This window comes from Carcharhinus amblyrhynchos, chromosome 1 (assembly GCF_965287045.1).
Source record: "Carcharhinus amblyrhynchos chromosome 1, sCarAmb.v2.hapA, whole genome shotgun sequence".
Classification (NCBI taxonomy): Eukaryota; Metazoa; Chordata; class Chondrichthyes; order Carcharhiniformes; family Carcharhinidae; genus Carcharhinus; species Carcharhinus amblyrhynchos.
In genome coordinates, this window is record NC_137324.1 from 66,132,537 (window position 1) to 66,151,800 (window position 19,264).

Consider the following 19,264-nt stretch of genomic DNA (forward strand, 5'->3'; position numbering starts at 1 on the left):
TGTAACCCACATAACGACTTGTCCAGGTTTGCAAAATTCCACTAACTGTCCTGTCTGTAGACAATACACATCTCTTTAACCTGTGCTTAACGCTCTCTCCACTCACATTTAAGACTTGATTACCTGTAAAGACTCATATTCCAACTATTATATCGTAAATTGAGTTTGTGTCTTTATATGCCCTGTTTGTGAATAGAACCCCCACTCACTTGACGAAAGGGCAGCACTCTGAAAGCTACTGGATTTTGCTACCAAGTAAATCTGTTGGACTTTAACCTGGTATTGTGAGACTTCTTACTGTGTTTACCCCAGTCTAACGCCGGCATCTCCACATCAAGGCTACTGTGTGTGCCAGTGATAAAGGGAGTGAATATTTAAGGTGTTAGATTGGTTGCCAAACATTTCAGATGCTCTGCTCTGACTGATGGTGAGGTTCCTAAGGTGAAAAATATTAAAGTTAAAATAAAGTTAACCAGTATGTCTTTCGGATTGTGGGAGGAGATAGGAGAAGGAAACGAAAGACATAGTCATCGACTTCAGAAAGGGCAATAGAGGACATGTTCCTGTCTACTTAATGGGGACAAATTAGAATTGGTCAAGAGCTTCAAGTTTTTAGGTATCCAGATCACCAACCTGTCCTGGTCCCTACATGCAGATGCTATAGTTAAGAAAGCCCACCAATGCCTCTGCTTTCTCAGAAGACTAAGGAAATCTGAAATGTCTACAATGACTCTCACCAACTTTTATAGATGCACCATAAAAATCATTCTTTCTGGTTCTATCACAGCTTGGTATGGCTCCTGTGCTATCCAAGTCCGTAAGAAACTACAAAGGGTTGTGAATGAAAGATTCAGTCCATTACTCTCATCCATTGATAATGTCTACACTTGCCACTGCCTCAGAAAAGTAGCCAGCATAATTAAAGGCCCTGCGCACCCCAGGCATACACTCTTCCACTTTCTTCAGTGAGAAAAAGATACAAAATTCTGAGGACATGTGTCAACCGATTCAAGAACAACTTCTTCCCTCCTGCCATCAGACTTTTGAATGGACCTACCTTGCATTAAGTTGATCTTTCGCTACACCCTAGCTTGACTGTGACACTACATTCTGCACTCTCTCCTTTCCTTCCCAATGTATGGCGTGTTTTGTCTGTGTAGCAAGCAAGAAACAATACTCTTCACCATATTCTAATACATGTGACAATAATAAATCAAATCAAATCAAGGAACCAGAGCACTTGGAGGAAACCCATGCAGACATGGGAAGAATGTGCAGACTCTACACAGACAATGACCCAAGCTGAGTATCGAACCCAAGATTTTGGCACTGTGAGATAACAATGCTAACCACTGTACACTATGTCTTATGACTTCAATATTTTTCAATTTTTTTTCATTTCAGTTCTTGCATCCTGCACATATTTTGTCTAAGCTGCAAACTTGCAGATCATTGCCCTTGTGCTTTCATTCAGATCATTGATAAAAATGATGAGCAACAGCTCTCATGCAGATCCCCACAGGAATTCATAAATGACAGGTCTACGTGTGGATTAATAAATAGCCTGTCGATGTATACTCAACCAATTCTTCTCAGATCACCCCTTGAATCTCACAAGATATAATCTAACTCAGAATACAGCTCCCGTTTCTTTTAGTATCCTCGAGTAAATATCCTCAAGGTTAGCAGCTGATTTGCTTTAGAAGCCCTAATATAGCAAGAACTTTTTCCCTGTCCACTTCTATATGTGAATTATCACAGCAACACCATGGTGCAGCATTAATAATTCTATGTATCTTCAGTAGTAAAAACTGACAATTATTTGACACTTCTACTATATTTTGGAACTTTGGCGAAATCCAACCTGCAAAATCCATCAATAGACCTTTGGAGTAGGATTGGGCCATTTAACCCCTTGAGTCTCTTCCTTCATTCAATGATGAGAGGCCACACAACACCGGGTTATAATCCAACAGGTTTATTTGAAATCTAAAGTTTTCAGAGCGCTGGTCCGTTGTCAGAGGATTGAGGGTGGCGGGGGTGGTGGGGGGGGGAGGGGTCACTACTGGAGTTTCTTATTTATTAATTATATTTTTCCACTTATTTTGCCTGTTTCTCCAACACCTCTGTTAAAACAATTAGAATTAAAAAAAATACTATTTGCGCATTTATTTAGTACAAATGTAATGCAGCATCATACAGGACCTGGTGATAGGCTGTAAATTAACAATATACAACACAATTGTACAACAGCAGTTTGGTGCCAGAGGAGTCGAACTGGTAAGGTTGTATTAACTACAAAATTGAAGTGTTTTGTAAACTTTGTGTTTTTTTTATAGCCACTTTTCTAACATCAGGATGTTTCTCTGTGATTTATTATCCTGAGAGAATCAGCACTGGGACTCCACTTCATGCAAGTCTAATGAAAGAAAGACAAATACAACCATTTTCATAATGTCCCAAATCACATCACAGCACATGAAGGACTTTAGAGTAGTAGTGCTAATATCAAATGGCAGATCAGGTTCAAGGGGCTGAATGGCTCGTTCCTAATACATGTTCATATGTCACTGGATGGATAAGATGAAGTGGGATGGCTGAGATGAGCTGGGCTAGATGGTCTTTGTTGTCACAATTACCTTGTGAACATAGCTTGGAATCATGTCTGGAGTTGTTATTATGTTGCTATTAAAACTACTGGTGAGCAGTCTTTGTGGGGTGAGATTGCCAGGATAGGAATGCAAAATAGGCTCACAGTGAATTAGTAACCTGTTTTATACTACACATGATTCTCTAGAGTCTTTCCAATCATTTTCCCTAACATAGGATAGAATCATGTCTGAAGATCTGTTTACCTAACTACTAACCCACTCTATCGTGGTACTTTTTGTATTTTTTTTGACATTTTGCAATATCAAGATAAAGTTATGTTGCACAGAGGATTTTGGCTAGAATTTACACATGATCTAAGCGCAAGTAGGACCAGAAACAGCTGTGTTTTCCAGATCTGCTCCAGATTCTGAAAAGATTGCTATGCTACATTGACTGACCAATTAAGGACTGTCCAGCATGAACCACATCAGGATAGGGTCAGCTCTAAGGATGCAGAGGGATGTCTGCATCATGGCAATAGCACCTGGCAGACACTCCAAATGAGAGGGCACTTCAAATGGGCATTAAACCCCTTGTTTCTCAGATCACTGCCTCCATGTTCTTGATAAGTGCCAGTCAGGACATTTTAATGTCACAGGATGGCAAGAGGAGGATACCCCATCTCATCAGTAAGATTTCTGTAGAGGTGGCAACTGAGGTCAGTGGGCATGACTTGGTCTGCCACATTTGGATACAGTGCCATAAAAGATTCAATGATTGACTACGTCCATCAAGGTTGAATACTAAATTGCCATTGTCTTGTGTGGAACTGTGCCAGTCCTTAGTTGTGCTCATCAGTGTAGGAATCAGAATCTCAGAACACACCTCTGCCCGTGTGTGTTAAGGCTGGGAGAAAAGATCAGAAGCCCTGGGTCCATCTAAGGGTCAGGTGTGCAAAGGCATTAAGAATATCGACATAGTTCACAGGGGTAAACGGTTGGGGAAGGGGAGCAACATGGTTTGGTGCTGGAGGTGGAGGGTTAAGTACTGAATGGAGCTTTGCATTTACGGGTGAAATGTAGCCCTAATAATACAGAGCGATCTGCTAAGGGTGGTGGGGTGGCAAACCTGGCAATCCTCACCAGCCATGAGCTAGGAGCCCTGGACCTGGAACGCCAGTGAGGAGAAAGGTCGTTAGGTGGTGGAGAGGCTGGTGTCTCTGAGGAGGGTGAGAGTTCAGTGGGCAGAAGCTGGACAGGTGGAGAGTAAAGAATGTAGAGTGATCTCATTCCTCTTAAGGATGCCTGGGAAAGAGTACCAGTGTTGCTGCAATCACTAAGCCCTGTGCTGCCATTGATATCACTCGCACCAGGCTGCATATTATGGACATTGATAGTGTGATGAATAAATGGGACTGACCTTTGCTTTCCTCACTCAGGTCAGCCATCTCCCAGATCCAGCCAGCAACCCCATGACCCTCCATTAACACTGCAGGAGGCATGGATGGTAGATGCACCCGCAGTGCACCCACTCTCCACACCAAACACTAGCACAGATACTGACATTTCAGTGTACAATAATGTGCCTGATCAGATGGTAGTACATAGTGATGAAGGAACATCACACTCGCATTATCAGATGGTGGAGGCGGAGAGTGTCCAGAGTACTGGTATTCAGGGGACGGCTGAGGCCAGGACCATGTGAAGTCCCAGGAAAATGATGAGCATCTGGAGTTGTTATCAGGCAGCTGATGCTGGATGTCGAGTGAGATGAGTAGGGAGATCCAGTGGAGATCCTGGAGGATCTGCATGAGTGCTGCACTGACCCTGATTACCAAGCACATAGGTTCATTCATTGAGGGAGTGGTAATCCACATGAAGAGGCATCTCCAGGAGCAGAATCAGGGGTTCCTGGGGTTACAATCGAACCTGGAAGCCCTCACACAGGCAATGACTTCAGGAGGTCACTGCCAATGTGGGAGATGGATGTGGCACCCGATATCTCAAGTAGATGTCCATCCATCACTGGTGAGCAAGAAGATACAGACATACCTCACATTGGCAGATGAACTGCCTATCGTCTCTGTAGGCTTCTCTCATGGTGCCCTGAGTAAGAGCAGCAGCCTTTCTGTCTAACTGCCAGTCACTGTACCAGCCTCAGAGTCAGCAATGACTGAGGACTGCCCTGCCATGTCGCTGAGTGCACATTCTCAGATGGAACCTGCTCAGGCCCGGCCAGCCAGGAGACAACTGCCAGGACCATCGAAGCCAACAAGACATCATAGTAAGCAATCTGTCTCTATTGCCACTGTCAGTGAGGATGTAGAGATGCCGGTCTTGGACTGGGGGGGGGAGCACAATCAGAAGTCTCACAACACTGGGTTAAAGACACTCACCCAATTAAAGAGCAGCACTCTGAAAGCTTGTGATACCAAATAAACCTGTTGGACTTTAACCTGGTGTTGTGAGACTTCTTACTGTCAGTGAGAGTGGTGGTGGTGGTGGTGGTGGTGGTGGTGGGGGGCGGTGGTTGGGGGGTTACTGATGTAGTGCCTACAGTCATAAGCTCGAAACACAGCAAGCACAGGTGGCTTATGTTTTTTTTTCAATATCACATGTAGTTATCAGTTAAGATTGACAAGTATGTATGTTGTTTTTGTTTCACTTCTTATATGTCAAAAATAAATGATTACTTTCCTCACAGTCCTGTATATTTGATTGTTTTGGACTCATCAATGCCTGGTGAAAGGTGGTTGAAGCAGCAAGTTTTATTGCGGAGGTAATGATGTGAAATTGGGTCCATGGCATGGTTTTGTGTGAAATATTATGAAGGAGGTAGTGCCTTTGGGCTCAGACAGATGGCAAACCCTAGCTGAAGGAATTCTAAATCAAGGCCTTCCTGGTGTCCCTGCCTGCCTGACATGAGTTTCCTCATATCTGGCTCCTTATCCTCACTATGTGCCTTCCCGGGCTCCACATGACAGACTTCATGAGGATTCCTCCTCTGAGGCGGGTGCACCTATCTTAGTGTCCTCCTGGTCCAGTAGTTCTCCCTTGGAACATAGAATCCCGACAGTGCAGAAGAGACCATTCGATCCATTGTGTCTGCACTGAACTTCCGACAGAGTACCTTACGCAGGCCCTTTCCCCCACACTGTCCGATAACACACACATTCCCCAAGGCTAATACATGTAACCTACACATCTTGACCTACAATCCACCTAACCTGCACATCTTTGGACTGTGTGAATAAACTGAAGCACCCTGAGGAAACCCGTGCAGACACGAGAAGAATGTGCAAACTCCACATAGACAGTTGCCCAAGGCTGGAATTGAATCTGGGTCCCTTGAGCTTTAAGGTTTCAGTACTAACCACTGTCCCACTGTGAGCAAGATTATGCAGATAACAATGGTGAGTGATACTCACTCTGTGCTTACCTGCCTGAACAAAGCATCAGTCACCATCTCAATGCAACTATGCAGAGCTGACTGGGAGATTCCTCAAAGATCATCAACTGATCCTTGTAAAGATCTGGAGGCAGGAATAAGGGGCTCAGAAATAAGAAAAGTACCAGGGACAATGGTTTCTTTGTCTAACCCTGTCTGGAACTCAGTCTCCAACAGCACTATGGGTGTACCTGCAGCACTCATAACCTTCTCAAGGGAAATTAAGGATGGCTGATGAATGCTGGCTTTGCTGGTGATTCCGATATCGCCAAGAATTAATAAAAAGAAAAACTGCTTCTAGTACTGAACTTGGATGCTGCTGAAAAGAGAGACACATTACTGAAGCTTTTTGCCTTGCAGTCCTCAGGACAAATGCAAAAATGCCAAATTTCAGACAATCACAATTTATACTACAAAAGAAAATGGTGTAGATTGGTTGGTAAGTTAACTCTGATTGGCTGAGGTGTTGCAATGGAGAAAGCAACAGGAAACTATGGGCTCCTCAAGCTCCAGGCAATTCAAAAAAAGTTCAAAATTCAAATATATTCCTTTTGTTTGCAAAGAACAGGTTGCTGTCCATGAATGGATACAATTTCCAGCAAGCGTAAATGTGCCACATTATGAGCTCAACAGATTTTCCTAAATTTTTTTTTATAAAATGATTAGCTATCTTGAAACTGCTACTCTATATTTTCCATTCACCCAGCTTCCACTTCCAACATCTACCGCAATAGGGAGGGGGGGAGGGGGGAGGATGATCACTCCCTAATAGGTCAAATGACTTTCTTCCATGCCCTAAGCATTCTGTGTTTCTATATAACCTGAGTCAGACAGACTGAGTTAAAGAACAGTGTCAAAGGTGAAGGTGAGGGCAGGCAGGAGTCAGATCAGCTATGATCTTAGACCATAAGACATGGGAGCAGAATCAGGCCACTTGACCCTTGGAGTCTCCTCCGCCATTCAATCATAGCTGATATTTTTCTCATCCCCATATTTTTCTCATCCCCAAGTGAAAAACACTGACCACAATGTTTACTTCTGAACACAGTAGAAAAATCGATTTTTCGATCTGGTTCTCAATTAATGTATGACGTTGTTCAAGGAAAAGTTGATGCATCCACAGCATTCTAAATATCACCCACTGTTAATAAACGCAGTGTTCTTACACAGTTAAATCAAAATCTGACTCAGGCAAATATGCTCTCCAGATGATCAGAATATTAATTTCACTTAATTAATCCACTGTCAAATTTCATATATATCCAACAGCATATCTGACACCTCATTACTTCTCCATAAATTATGTCTTCTTTCAGACGGGATTATTGATTAACAATTCAATGTCTCGAGTGAAAAACATTGAAGACTTAATTGTTTTACAATCCTAAACTAGGCACAATCATGATTTACTTGCAATATTTCATGCCAAGCTAATTATATATTTATTGTGATTCAACAGCATACCATAATTATTCTCTGCCCGTTGAAGTGGTGGAGGCTGCCTCGCTAAATATTTTTAAGACGCGGGTTGATGGGTTTTTGATAGGAGAGGGGATTAAGGGTTATGGGGAGAGGGCGGGAAAGTGGAACTGAGCCACGACAGATCAGCCATGATCTTATTGAATGGCGGGGCAGGCTTGAAGGGCTGGATGGCCTACTCCTGCTCCTATTTCTTATGTTCTTATGTTATAATAAGGTTACTTCTGATGCTTCAATGATCCAATAACATTGTCAACTTCAAGAATGATGATGTGGAATAATCTGTCATGGGTGTTGTTGGCAGAAAGCATACAATGTGGAAGACCTGGCTTATTTTTCTCTCACATTTGTTCCTCCCGCAGCAAGGTAGCACATGGCTAGTACTGCTGCTTCCCAGTGCCAGGGACCTGAGTTTGATTCCTGGCTTGGGACACTGTCTGTGTGGAGTCTGCACATTCTTCCCGTGTCTAAGTGGGTTTCCTCCGGGTGCTCCGGAATACTTCCACATTCTGAAAGACATGCTGGTTAGGTGCATTGATCTGAACAGGCGCCAGACTGTGGCGACTAAGGGAAGTTCACAGTAACTTCTTTGCAGTTTTAATGTAAGCCTTACTTGTGACTAATAAATAAACTTTACTAATATTTATGACGACCGGTTTTTGAAATTCTTAGACATCCTCCTGTCCAATGATATACTTAAAGAAGCTAAAGTGTGGCTCCTGTAAATTATGGAATTCTATTGGAAAGAGACAAAAAGGATGAGATTGAAACTGTCTTTTAAGGTGGCACTGATGTAATAAAATGGCCCTGGTTGGTACTCAAGTGCCCTTCTCTGAAAAGAATTGTGTAAATTGCTTTGCTTAGTACATGGGTGATCTTGTTGTAATAATGGAAGATGGCAAACTGAACACAACTGCTCCAGCAACATTACGCAGCAGATGCCTACAATACACATTTACTCGAAGTACACAAGCCACAATGTGCATTCTCAGAATCTGTTTCTTTTTTATTGCCAGCCTCTCCAAAGTGATCATGTAACCTTTAGGCTAGTAAGCCTACATGGCACAGCTTGCGTTTTGCATCTAACATTGTTACGACACTGAAATATTAAAAGATATTTCACACAGAAAATCTTTCCAATTCCTCAGTTTAGCTCTGTAATACACATTCCATTATTAACAATGTGAACCATAGACTGAAGCAAAATGCTAGAAATCTGTAATAAAGACAGAAAATGCTAGAAATTCTCTAGCAGTATCTGTGGCAGAGAAACAGAGTTATTGACTGGAATTCTCTAACCTCACCTGTGGCTGGGATTCTCCAGTCTCGCTACAGTGAATGGAGATTTGGTTGAATGCCAAATTCTCCATTCTCGCTGGCAGTAGTGAGACCAGAGAATTCCAGATAGTGTTTCAAGTCCATATGACTTCTTCGGGGTGAAGAAGAACCATATGGACTTGAAACGTTAACTTTGTTCCTGTTGCCACAGATGCTGCCAAAACTGCTGAGCTTTCCAGCATTTTCTGTTTGTATTTAACATGAACTGTAGGCTGGGCACATTTGGTGTTCAGTGCATTCCTTAACTTATATCAACTCAAGACCTCTCACCTTGCAGAACAAGCAAGTATTAATAAAAAAGAAACAGATCCATACAGGAGAGGGGCCTGGAAATATCCATTTTTTGAGATTCTCAGGGGCATTCTTGGCAATTGGAGCAACAAGAGTGCTGAGGAAATTGAATCTGAACAACTTTCCAAAGCTCAGGATTCAAGCCCTTGTTAAATCTTGCTCACTCACTCATTGCTTTCAAAAAAGCAGTGACATGTCACACCCAATATTTTAGAATATCTGCTTTGTTTAAGGGTCGCTTGGATCCATCATTGGAAGATAGATATCTCCTTTGCTATCGTAGGCCTGTAGGAAAAATCTTTCACCACTGCCTGCAGCCAAACGCAGCTTTAAATATCTTGCATTACTCTTGAATGAAAATATGCAAGCTGTACTACTGCTGCACAGACCCTAGAAAATGTAAACAGTGAGATAACAGGACTGGTGGAGACAAACAAACCATCGTTCATTGTTCAATACATAAAAATTGACTGATACTAAAGATGAACCCTAAGCTAACCTATGAGGTGGTTGGAGAATTAAAATTGCACAGGGGTGACAGTCTTAAGAGCCAGTAGCACTTTTTCCCATTTGATAGATTCTTGCCACAGATGGCTCTTCTTAGCAAATGTCTCTGTGCACAACCTGAGTCTGCAGAGACAATTCTATGCAGTCACTACCAGGGAGTTTTATGTAGGGTTCTTGCGGCAAAATGACAGGTGAAAGCAGTCCTGTTCTGGCGCTCTCTGATCTTGTTTTTGTTTCCCTTTACACTTCTGAATAATATCCCGTGCAAGGGGAGCTTTTAACAAAATACCCGTACCTTATGTTGAGTGGGTGCCAGGAATAAAATAAATTGCTGGTCCTTAATAACCTACTTGAATGGGTCAGCATGGTAGGAATTAGGGAGAAAATAAATTGTGGATTGCCTCGATGTGAATACTTACCAATCTAATAAAAGTCTCCTACATTCTTTGTGAGGGACAGTGTCACTGGTGGACAACTAAGTAATTTTTTTTTACATGCAATGTAAAGTGAATGGCAAGTATCGCAACGTACAGTTCCCCACCCTTCGTTTGCCCACTTTGCAACAGCCTAAGCACAGGATTCTCCACTATGCTGGATAAATTCACCAATCTCACTCATTCCAGGAAGCATAGATTGGGGCTGAAACACTGTAACTTTCATTATTTGCTTTGTTGTTCCCTTTGAATGAGGTTTTCCACTGTGAGTATTAGAACAATACATTTACCCCTACATTTTATGAACACAAAATCTACTGCAGTTGCAAGCTTCATGAACTCAGCCATAAGCTACTTTCTTCAAGGACATCACTAAAAACTGACCATGCTTAAGTCGGTAAAAGTTTACACTTACTCAATGTCCTTGAGAAACTGAAGGGTAAAATACTTTTTAAGGCACAGTGGCAGATTTTAGCATTCCTACATACTTTGTATGCAATATATCACTTCCAAAGGCATTGTTGCAAGCAATATACAGGCTATTTCTGAATTTTAAAATTGTACATAATTTCAACAACACATACTTCAAAGTTACTGTAAACAAAAAGCAAAATATAGTGTGCGTTGGGTGCTTGCAACTGTCAGAATAATAAATACCAAATGCAGTAATAGTAGCAAATTACACACTCCTTGTACAGTTCTGGAATTCTACCTTTAGCTGAATAATATTAATACAATAACATACAGCTACCTGTAAGACTTCAAAAGGCGGGCTCGTTTCTTGCCTCTTGAAGAGAAATGAGGACATGAGGCTCCTGCAGATTCACTGTAGAAGGCCATAAGCTGCTATAAAGTTAAACCTAGCACTAAGGCTTGATTAAAGCGGGCAGCAGGCCAATAATGCTGTAGGTGTTCTGCACTACTCATGCAGAACATCTGACCGTCAGTGAGGACTTCCTTTTATTAGGATTTGGTCAAACCAGGTTATCGACTATTGCAAGAGAATTCAGATGGGTTTTCTATGCATCAACACTTGCACTACACAAAAGATCCGGGTTAAATGCTCTTAGCCAGTTATCTTATTACCACAGAAAAGCTTGTCCCTTTACATAATCTATGTCTGATTATGAAATATCTCTTCTGCACAAAACGGAAACAACAGCATCACAAAATGTGAACTTGTAATTTTCTTGAAGCTGACTCCTTTTGTGTGTCAAGGAAAGCTGAGAACCTCTTAAGAATTCCATCCAAGTTTAATTCCCAGCTGTATCACAACAACTGATTGACGTCAGTTAACATCACCAACAGCTTGTCTGAAAGGATTTAATCATCTGTCAGTCCACTAGCTCAGATTACAGAGTATCCACGGTGGAGGATCATTTGTTGTTTTTTTTTCTTTTCTCTTATAATCTGCATAGCAAATTGTAAAAACAAACTCTTAAAAAAATGTTTGATGAACAGCCCTTCCTGTGATAGTGCCGTTCCTCTGTTTAGAGCACATTTTTCTGTCATTGTTAACATATACTGAGGCCAATGGAGCTGAGATGGGCTTTCCCGGGGAATCAAAGTGTTAGGTTGAACAAAGAACTTCTCTATTTACTGGCACCATGATCAGAAGGCCATTCCTGCACAGAAACATTGAGGCCTGTAAATATTAATAGTTTTGTATTCATTTTAAATTAAAACAAAGATGGTGCAGTTACTTCTCTTTGCATTTTAAATAAAAATAGATCAAATGTGTAATTCACAGACAAACAGATCATGATCAATTATCGAAGAAAAGTGCGCTCCTTTTTGCTTTCTCTGTGCATCTGAGAAAAATACAGGAAGAGCCCTTCCTAACTGCTTTCCAGGGTTTCTGATATCAGTGGATAATGTGACGTCACAAAGGGCTGGATGCGTTGGTATTTTCAACATTTATTCCCTCCATTTTCAAGATCATTCAACATGGCTGCTGAGTCTGGCACATAGAGAGTTAATGTGGGACTATGTACTGTACCTTCCACACTGTGATGTAAGAAAGCACATGACAAGTAACTTGGGATCAGTCAATGTTGGACACAGCCATGTTCTCAAGCAAGTTTGGAGACAATTTCCTTTACATACATACAATATACAGAATCATAGAATCCCTGCAGTGCAGGAGGAGGCTATTCAGCCCATCATGCTTGCACCAACAATAGTCCCACCCAGGCCCTATCCCCACAACGCACATATTTACCCCACTAGTCCCCCTGACACTAAGGGGCTATTTAGTATGGCAATCCACCAAACCTGCACATCTTTGGATTGTCCATCATTCTTGTAGTTAATCTTCTTCACCTGCAATCACTTGCTAACGAGTATGATTGTCCATCTAAGAAACTCCTTGTTACTGGTCATGGGTTCTGTGGGACCTTAGATAGCTGATGAGCCCAACCCTAGAGCCACATCTCTAATCGCATACTTTGGCATGTGTTTTCAGGCGATGGAATTGGTCTCTGGACTCAAGCTTGCTGGCATTCCTTTCTCAGTCTCCTTTTCCCGTCGGGTGTTCTTGAAGAATTGTGTTCCTTCAATCAGGAGGTTCCTCCAGATAGGTTTTCTCTGAGCAAGGGTCTCCTAGACATTGAAGTCCATGTTGCCATCACAGTGTCTTTGAAGTTTTTCCTTTGTCCTCCCCTTGTTCAGGTGCCTTCCTTGAGCTGGGTGATGTCAGTCAGGGCTCTGGCATCCAAAGCATATCGAGTTGGTTTTGGATGACCATGGCTTCAATGCTGGTGTTTTTCACTCTTTCAAGAATGCACATCTTAGTGTGCCTGTCCTCCCAGCTGATGCGGAGAAGCTGTCTCAGATAAACATTGATAGTACCTCTCAGGGCCTTGAGGTGGCGTCTGTATGTGGTACAAGTTTTTGAGCTATAGAGAACAGTTGGAAGGACAACTGCCTTGTACACGGTGATCTAAGTATCAGCGTGAATACCGTATTCATTGAAGACTCTATCCTTGAGTGATGCTCACGGATTGAATATGATGTTGGATCTGCATGGTGATGTCAGTCTTCGATGAGATGTGGCTCCTCAGGTAGGGGAAATGTTCCATGTTTAGGAGGGTTTCTTCATTGATCTTGATGGAGGAAGAGATTGGATCTTGCCCTGGAGCGGGCTGGTAAAGGACTTGAATCTTTTTGAGATTGAGACTGAGTGTGATTCTTCGGTATGCTTCCAAGAAGGTGTCAAGCATGGCTTGGAGGTTATCTTCTGGGAGTGCGGAGATAGAAATGTCACCCGCATGCTTAAATTCCACAAGCGATGTCGGTGTTGTTTTCTTCTTGAATTCCCATTGGTTGAGGTTGAAAAGTTTTCTGCCCACCTGTAGACGAAGTCCACTCTGCTGGGAAGCTTGTTCTTGATAGGGTGGAGGATGATAATGATGAAAATGGAGGAAAGGGTGATTGTTAACTAAGATTCATTTGAAGGTGGTAGCACAGAAGCTGGAAATAGATTTAAAAGTAGGTGCCAAAAAGGCAGAAATGGTTTAAGCATTGGCTCAACACCTGAACCCTGAGGAAAAGTAATACTGATAGAATGCAGGTTAAGTTAGCCAGGATTCAGTTGTCAATAAAACAACTGAAATTTGAAAAAAAAACTTGGTATTTTAAAATTCATTCACAGGATGTGGGTGCTGCTGGCTAGGCCGACATTTATCGCCAAACTCTAATTGCCCTTGAGAAGGTGGTGGTGAGCTGCCTTCTTGAACCACTGCACTTGTGTTAGAGGAACAGCCATAGTGCTGTTCTAGAATTTTATTCCAGTGATGGGGAAAGAATTGGAAGAAAGGAAAAATGGAAAGAGAGGGATGCAAAAGCTTGAATTAGAATTCCAAAGAGAAAAAGAAAGAAAAATGTGAAAATTTGAACTGGAATTTCAAAGAGCAAAAGCGTAGAAAAGCTTTGCTTTTCAAAGAGGAAAGAGAAAAAAAAAGTAACTGGAGGGAGACAAGTTGGAAAGGAAATTTGAATTTGACAGAGAAAAGCTTTCTACGCAAACAGGCAGTGCAGGAACATTTGACAGTGACTTGGATAACACCTGGCAAGCAGTATTCATCTAATGCCTAAATTCAGCAAGGAAGGAGTTGCAACAAGTCACAATGGCTGAGGGAAAACTGGATCTCTATTGGAATGTGAGTTCATGGGGAAAGTGTTAGAAGTATATTCATTGCTCTTAGATATGCAATCTAGTGATTTTGAGACAGTACAGAATACTCTTCTCAATGCACAGGAGTTTGTGCTGTAGCTTGCAACAAAAGTTGAGCAACTTAAAGAAGAAACACAAATTAGATATTTTGGAATTTGCTAGAGAAAAGGAAATGATATTTGATAGATGGTAGATGACTATGAAGATTGATCAAGATTTTACAAATCTTAGTACAGTTAGATTATTAGTAGAATTTAAAAATAGTGTGCTTTTTGGAATAAGGTCTTAAATTATTCGATAAGACGTCTGCAATTATGACTGAAGACTTTGAATTGTCCCACAAGTATGTGAACAGCAGCAGACCACCCATACAGAAACTGGGAAGATAAGAGATCTGGTATGAAACAGAATGTTGGTTACAGTGAGCATGAGAACAGAAATGAAAAGACAAATAGTCCTAAGTAGTGAAAAACACAGTACGGAGGATAAGTATGATTCAAGGGGACAACCGTTCTAATTCTGTTATTGGAAAGGGCATCTAAAGGCAGATTACTGGAAATTAGAAGCCAGAATGGTAGCGTTTGTGAATATGCATAGCTTAACTGCAGAAATTGTTGTACCAGTAGGTGGCATCTATGGCAAACCAGGAGCTTTGGTTCACTACTCCACTGCTATTTCTCAGCTACACCTTCTCCTCTCTGACATTATCTGAAAACGCAACAAGAGGTTTCACATACACTGATAATGCTATGATTTTTTGAAAATGTTACAAAGTCTAGGACACTGTGCAGGCAGCAACTTCAAGCATTAATAGCTGGGTGTTCCTATGTTTAGTAAACATTATCAAATAGGACAGTTTTAGATCTATGACTGGTTGTGTTATGATCAGTATGTTGCAGATGCAACCAGTATTCCTCTTGCAGTATACCTACGCACAATATGCTGCATCTTTAAGATTTGGTACTTTGGTTGCAATAGTACTTTGCTTCATCTTGATAGCAATAATAGGAAGACAAATTATTACTTGGGTGGGTGTAGATTGAGAGTGGTAAATACTCAACGAGATCTTGGAATCCTCGTCATTCGCTGAAAGTAAGTGTGCAGGTATAGCAGGCAATAAAGAAGGAAAACGGTATCCTGGCCTTCATAGCGACAGGATTTGAGTATCGAGATGGGGATGTTTTGCTATAATTGTATAGGGCGTTGGTGAGGCCACACCTGGAATATTGTGTGCAGTTTTGGTGTCCTTATCTGAGGAAGGAAGTCTTTACTATAGAGGGAGTACAGCGAAGCTTTACCAGGCCGATTCTTGCGGTGGCAGATCTGTCACATGAAGAGAGATTAACTCGGTTAGGATTATATGCACTAGAGTTTAGAAGAGTGAGAGGGGATCTCATAGAAACTTATACAATTCTAATAGTGTTAGACAGAGCAGAGTCAGAAAGAATGTTCCCAATGGTGGAAGAGTCCAGGGGTCATAGTTTGAGGATAAGGGATAACCTTTTAGGGCTGAGATGAGGAGAAATTTCTTCACCCAGAGGGTGGTGAATGTGTGGAATTCACTACCATTGAGTGTAGTTGAGGCCAAAACGTTGCCTGATTTTAAGAAGAAATTAGATATAGCTCTTGGTGTTAAAGGGATCAAGGGATATAGGAGGAAGGGGGGGATCAGGATATTGAATTTGATGATCAGCCATGATCAAAATGAATGACAGAACAGGTTTAAAGGGCCAAAAGGCCTACTCCTACTTCTAGTTTCTATGTTGCTATATACATACATACAAATATATGTGTGTGCGACACACACACACACAACTTGCATACAATTTACATTTTGTTCACTGTCATATAATGCAATAATGTTCTATGCATAAGAATGGTCAGAAACAATTACCTTGCTGCTGGTGTGTTTTGAAAAATATCAGTCAATGCAGGAGTGTAGGTTTTGTTATTTTAACTTTCCAGTTAGATTATGATTTGGTCTCACTTATGATTCAGTTAACTGCTGGCCAACACAAAGATCTGCTTCAATAGGCACACCTCATTCCCATATGTATTTTCAAAATGTTATCCTTTGCATGTAGCACCAGAATATTGCACCAACTGCACTGACAATGAATCCCTGTTTGTAATTGAGTTTTCCACCAAAAACACTGCAGCTGTCTCAATATATTTGCTCCTGATCTCCTGCAATCAAACACAGATCATCAAATTTGAAAGTACAAAGAACCATGGAAGCTTATACCAACAGGCCATTCAGCCCAATATGTCTCTGCCACCTCTTAATCACATTTATTTCAAAGTAACATTAACAGAAGCACAAACTAAAACAGCAGTGTTACATTAATAATTTTCTTAACCTTGAGTAACAGTAAAATACTCAAAATTAAAACATTCTTACAACTTGGATCATACATCAGCAAAGAAATCATCAGCGTGAGAAAGGTAAATCAGGAATCATTTGTTTCCCTCCAGGTCAAACGATGATATGTAAGAAGGGAATTAAAGACCATAAGGGATACAGCTGATTTATAATCTTCTTTTCTCTTTTGATGTCAAGCAGATAGAGAAATCCTTTCACAATTAATCAAAACTAACCTAATGTGTCTTGCGGTAACAGATGTGTCAACCAATTTAAGTCTCAAAAGGTACCGGGGCAAACTCTCAGGGGGTGATCTTGAGACCGTGTTAACCATCCATGAGAATGCTGGCGGGGGCTCAACATAGAAACTAGAAGCAGGAGTAGGCAGGCCATTCAGTCCTTCGAGCCTGATTCATTTTGATCATGGCTGATCATTGAATTCAATATCTTGATCCCCTCTATATCCCTTGATTCCTTTAGCCCCAAGAGCCATATTGAATTTCTCCTTGAAATCAAACAGTGTTTTCCCCTTAACTACATTCTGTGTAGTGAACTCCATACATTCACCACTCTCTGGGTGAAAAAATTTCTCTTCACCTCAGTTTTAAAAAGTTTACCCCTTACCTTCAACTGATGGTCCCTAGTTCTGGACTCCCCCACCATTGGTAACATTCTTTCTGAATCTGCCCTGTCTAATCCTGTTAGAATTTTATATGTTTCTATGAGATCCCCTCTCACTCTTCTAAACTCCAGTGAATATAATCCTGACTGACCTGGTCTCTCCTCACTTAACAGACATGCTATCCCAGGGATCAGCCTGGTAAACCTTCTCTGTACTCCTTCTATAGTAAGGATACCCCTCCTCAGATAAGAATACTAAAATTGCACACAATACTGCAGGTGTGGCCCCACCAATGCCCTATACAATTGCAGTAAAACAAATTCGACAGTTCTTGCCGGCAGGAATATGATTTTGGATCTTCCTCACTGTTTGCCGGCAACATCCTCAGGATCATGCCCATGAACCTGTTTTACATGCATCTGAATATATTAGTAACACTTTGTCAGATATTGACCCCCACCTCTATATATTGACACCGCTCTGATATGACGTCACATTGGTGCCATTTACAACAGGTTCATATAGAGGTGATCCTGTTGTGCAGGTCTCCCCAGGGGCATAAAGGCAAGTACAGCCCCTGGGGGACAAGGTCATGGCCAGGCAGTGCCTTGGCAATGCCCCCATACAGGTTGGCATTAACAGTTTGGCACCATGCCTATGCCAATCTGGCAGTGCCAAACTGTGCCAAGGGACTCTCAACAGTTGGAGCCTCAAGGGGAGAGGTAAGTGGGAGGGCATTCATTTAGATGTGGTGGTGGCCATGAGGGGGCTCGGCGAAGGTAGATGCTAGTTCTGACTGTGGGGGTGAGAGGGAAGATGGGGCTGATGATCGGGGGGTGCAGGAGAATTGGCCAATTCCAGCTGGGGTCCCTGAGACCATGGTAGGCTTGAGGTGGCAGGGGGTGGGGGCGGGGTTTGTAATCAAACAAGTTATAATTGAAGGCACCCTTTAAAAGATGGTGCCTCGGTCTCTCTGTGCAGCCAGGTTTTGTGACCCTGCCCCCTGTATGATAGATGAAACAGCCCCCTTCATTTTATTTTATCAGTGTCGTAAGATCTGGAGAGAAAAAAACCTGTTTCTTGGGAGCGAAACACACCAGTTTTCTCAGCAGAAACAATACTCTGCCATTTTTTGATGAGATTTAACCCTCATGCTCTACCCTATAGCCTGCTGAATCTAGTAACAGGACTATTATTTGAGACAGAAATCAGAATTAATAGCTCTTCTTAACTGCCAACTATTTATCTGTGAGTCTGAGAAAACAATCAAATCATTTGCCTGAAAATGAAATGGCCTAAATTCAATCTAGATTCTAAACAGTGACCAGATTTCTTCATTTGAGAGAAAAACAGAGACTGCATTCCAACTCTCAACTAAAAAAAACTTATCAACCTATTATAATGTTGGCTAGCAATAGATTTCTACTTGAAAAAAATGTAACATAGAGATTCTTCTGAACTGACACAGTGTAGATTTCTGATTACCCTGAAACTAGTACTGGTAAGGACTATTCAGTATAACAGTGGACAGAACCAAGTTTATGGATATCCTTGAGACTCAAACATGACCACTTTGAGGTAATGACAAGTGTCCTGTGACCATGTTCTTAGAAAAGATGGGGAGACAATATGAGATTCTGAGGTGTGCAAGGGAGCAAAGATGATGATTTTAGCTGGGTGTTTCCAAACAACCCTAAAACTAAATCAACACTTTTCCTCCACAAAAAACAAATTGGTTTGTGTATCAGCTAAAATAGTGAAGAGAAGAATTTTGATTAATCGTAAGACTTTTTACACTAGTGTTCCAATGTATAATATCAACGTCAATGGCAATGTGACTTGATTGTGTTACAAATTCCGTACAGTGTACATAATAATATATTTGGAATGTTTCAGTGTGAGGACAAGGAGAACGCCAGAACAATAATGGGGAATTAAAATGAGGATACTGTTTAATGTATTAAATATACTAACCAGTATTAACGGCATCAGGACTTGCACCATTTCCTTGTGGCGGT

At 41.5% G+C, this 19,264-nt stretch overlaps 1 protein-coding gene across 5 annotated transcripts in view; it reads right to left on the reverse strand.

Annotated features, from left to right (window-relative positions):
- pde4d (phosphodiesterase 4D, cAMP-specific) overlaps positions 1 to 19,264 on the reverse strand; it is a 1,181,705-nt gene that overhangs the window by 296,642 nt on the left and 865,799 nt on the right. Inside the window, exon 1 of one of the 5 annotated variants that reach the window (XM_080186301.1) lies at positions 10,840 to 11,148. The exons of the other annotated variants lie outside the window; for them this stretch is intronic. Coding sequence (XP_080042427.1) covers positions 10,840 to 10,928 — 89 coding nt within the window. The 5' untranslated portion in view covers positions 10,929 to 11,148. Of the gene's footprint in view, positions 1 to 10,839; positions 11,149 to 19,264 lie in introns of those variants that run through there. 5 annotated transcript variants of the gene reach the window in all.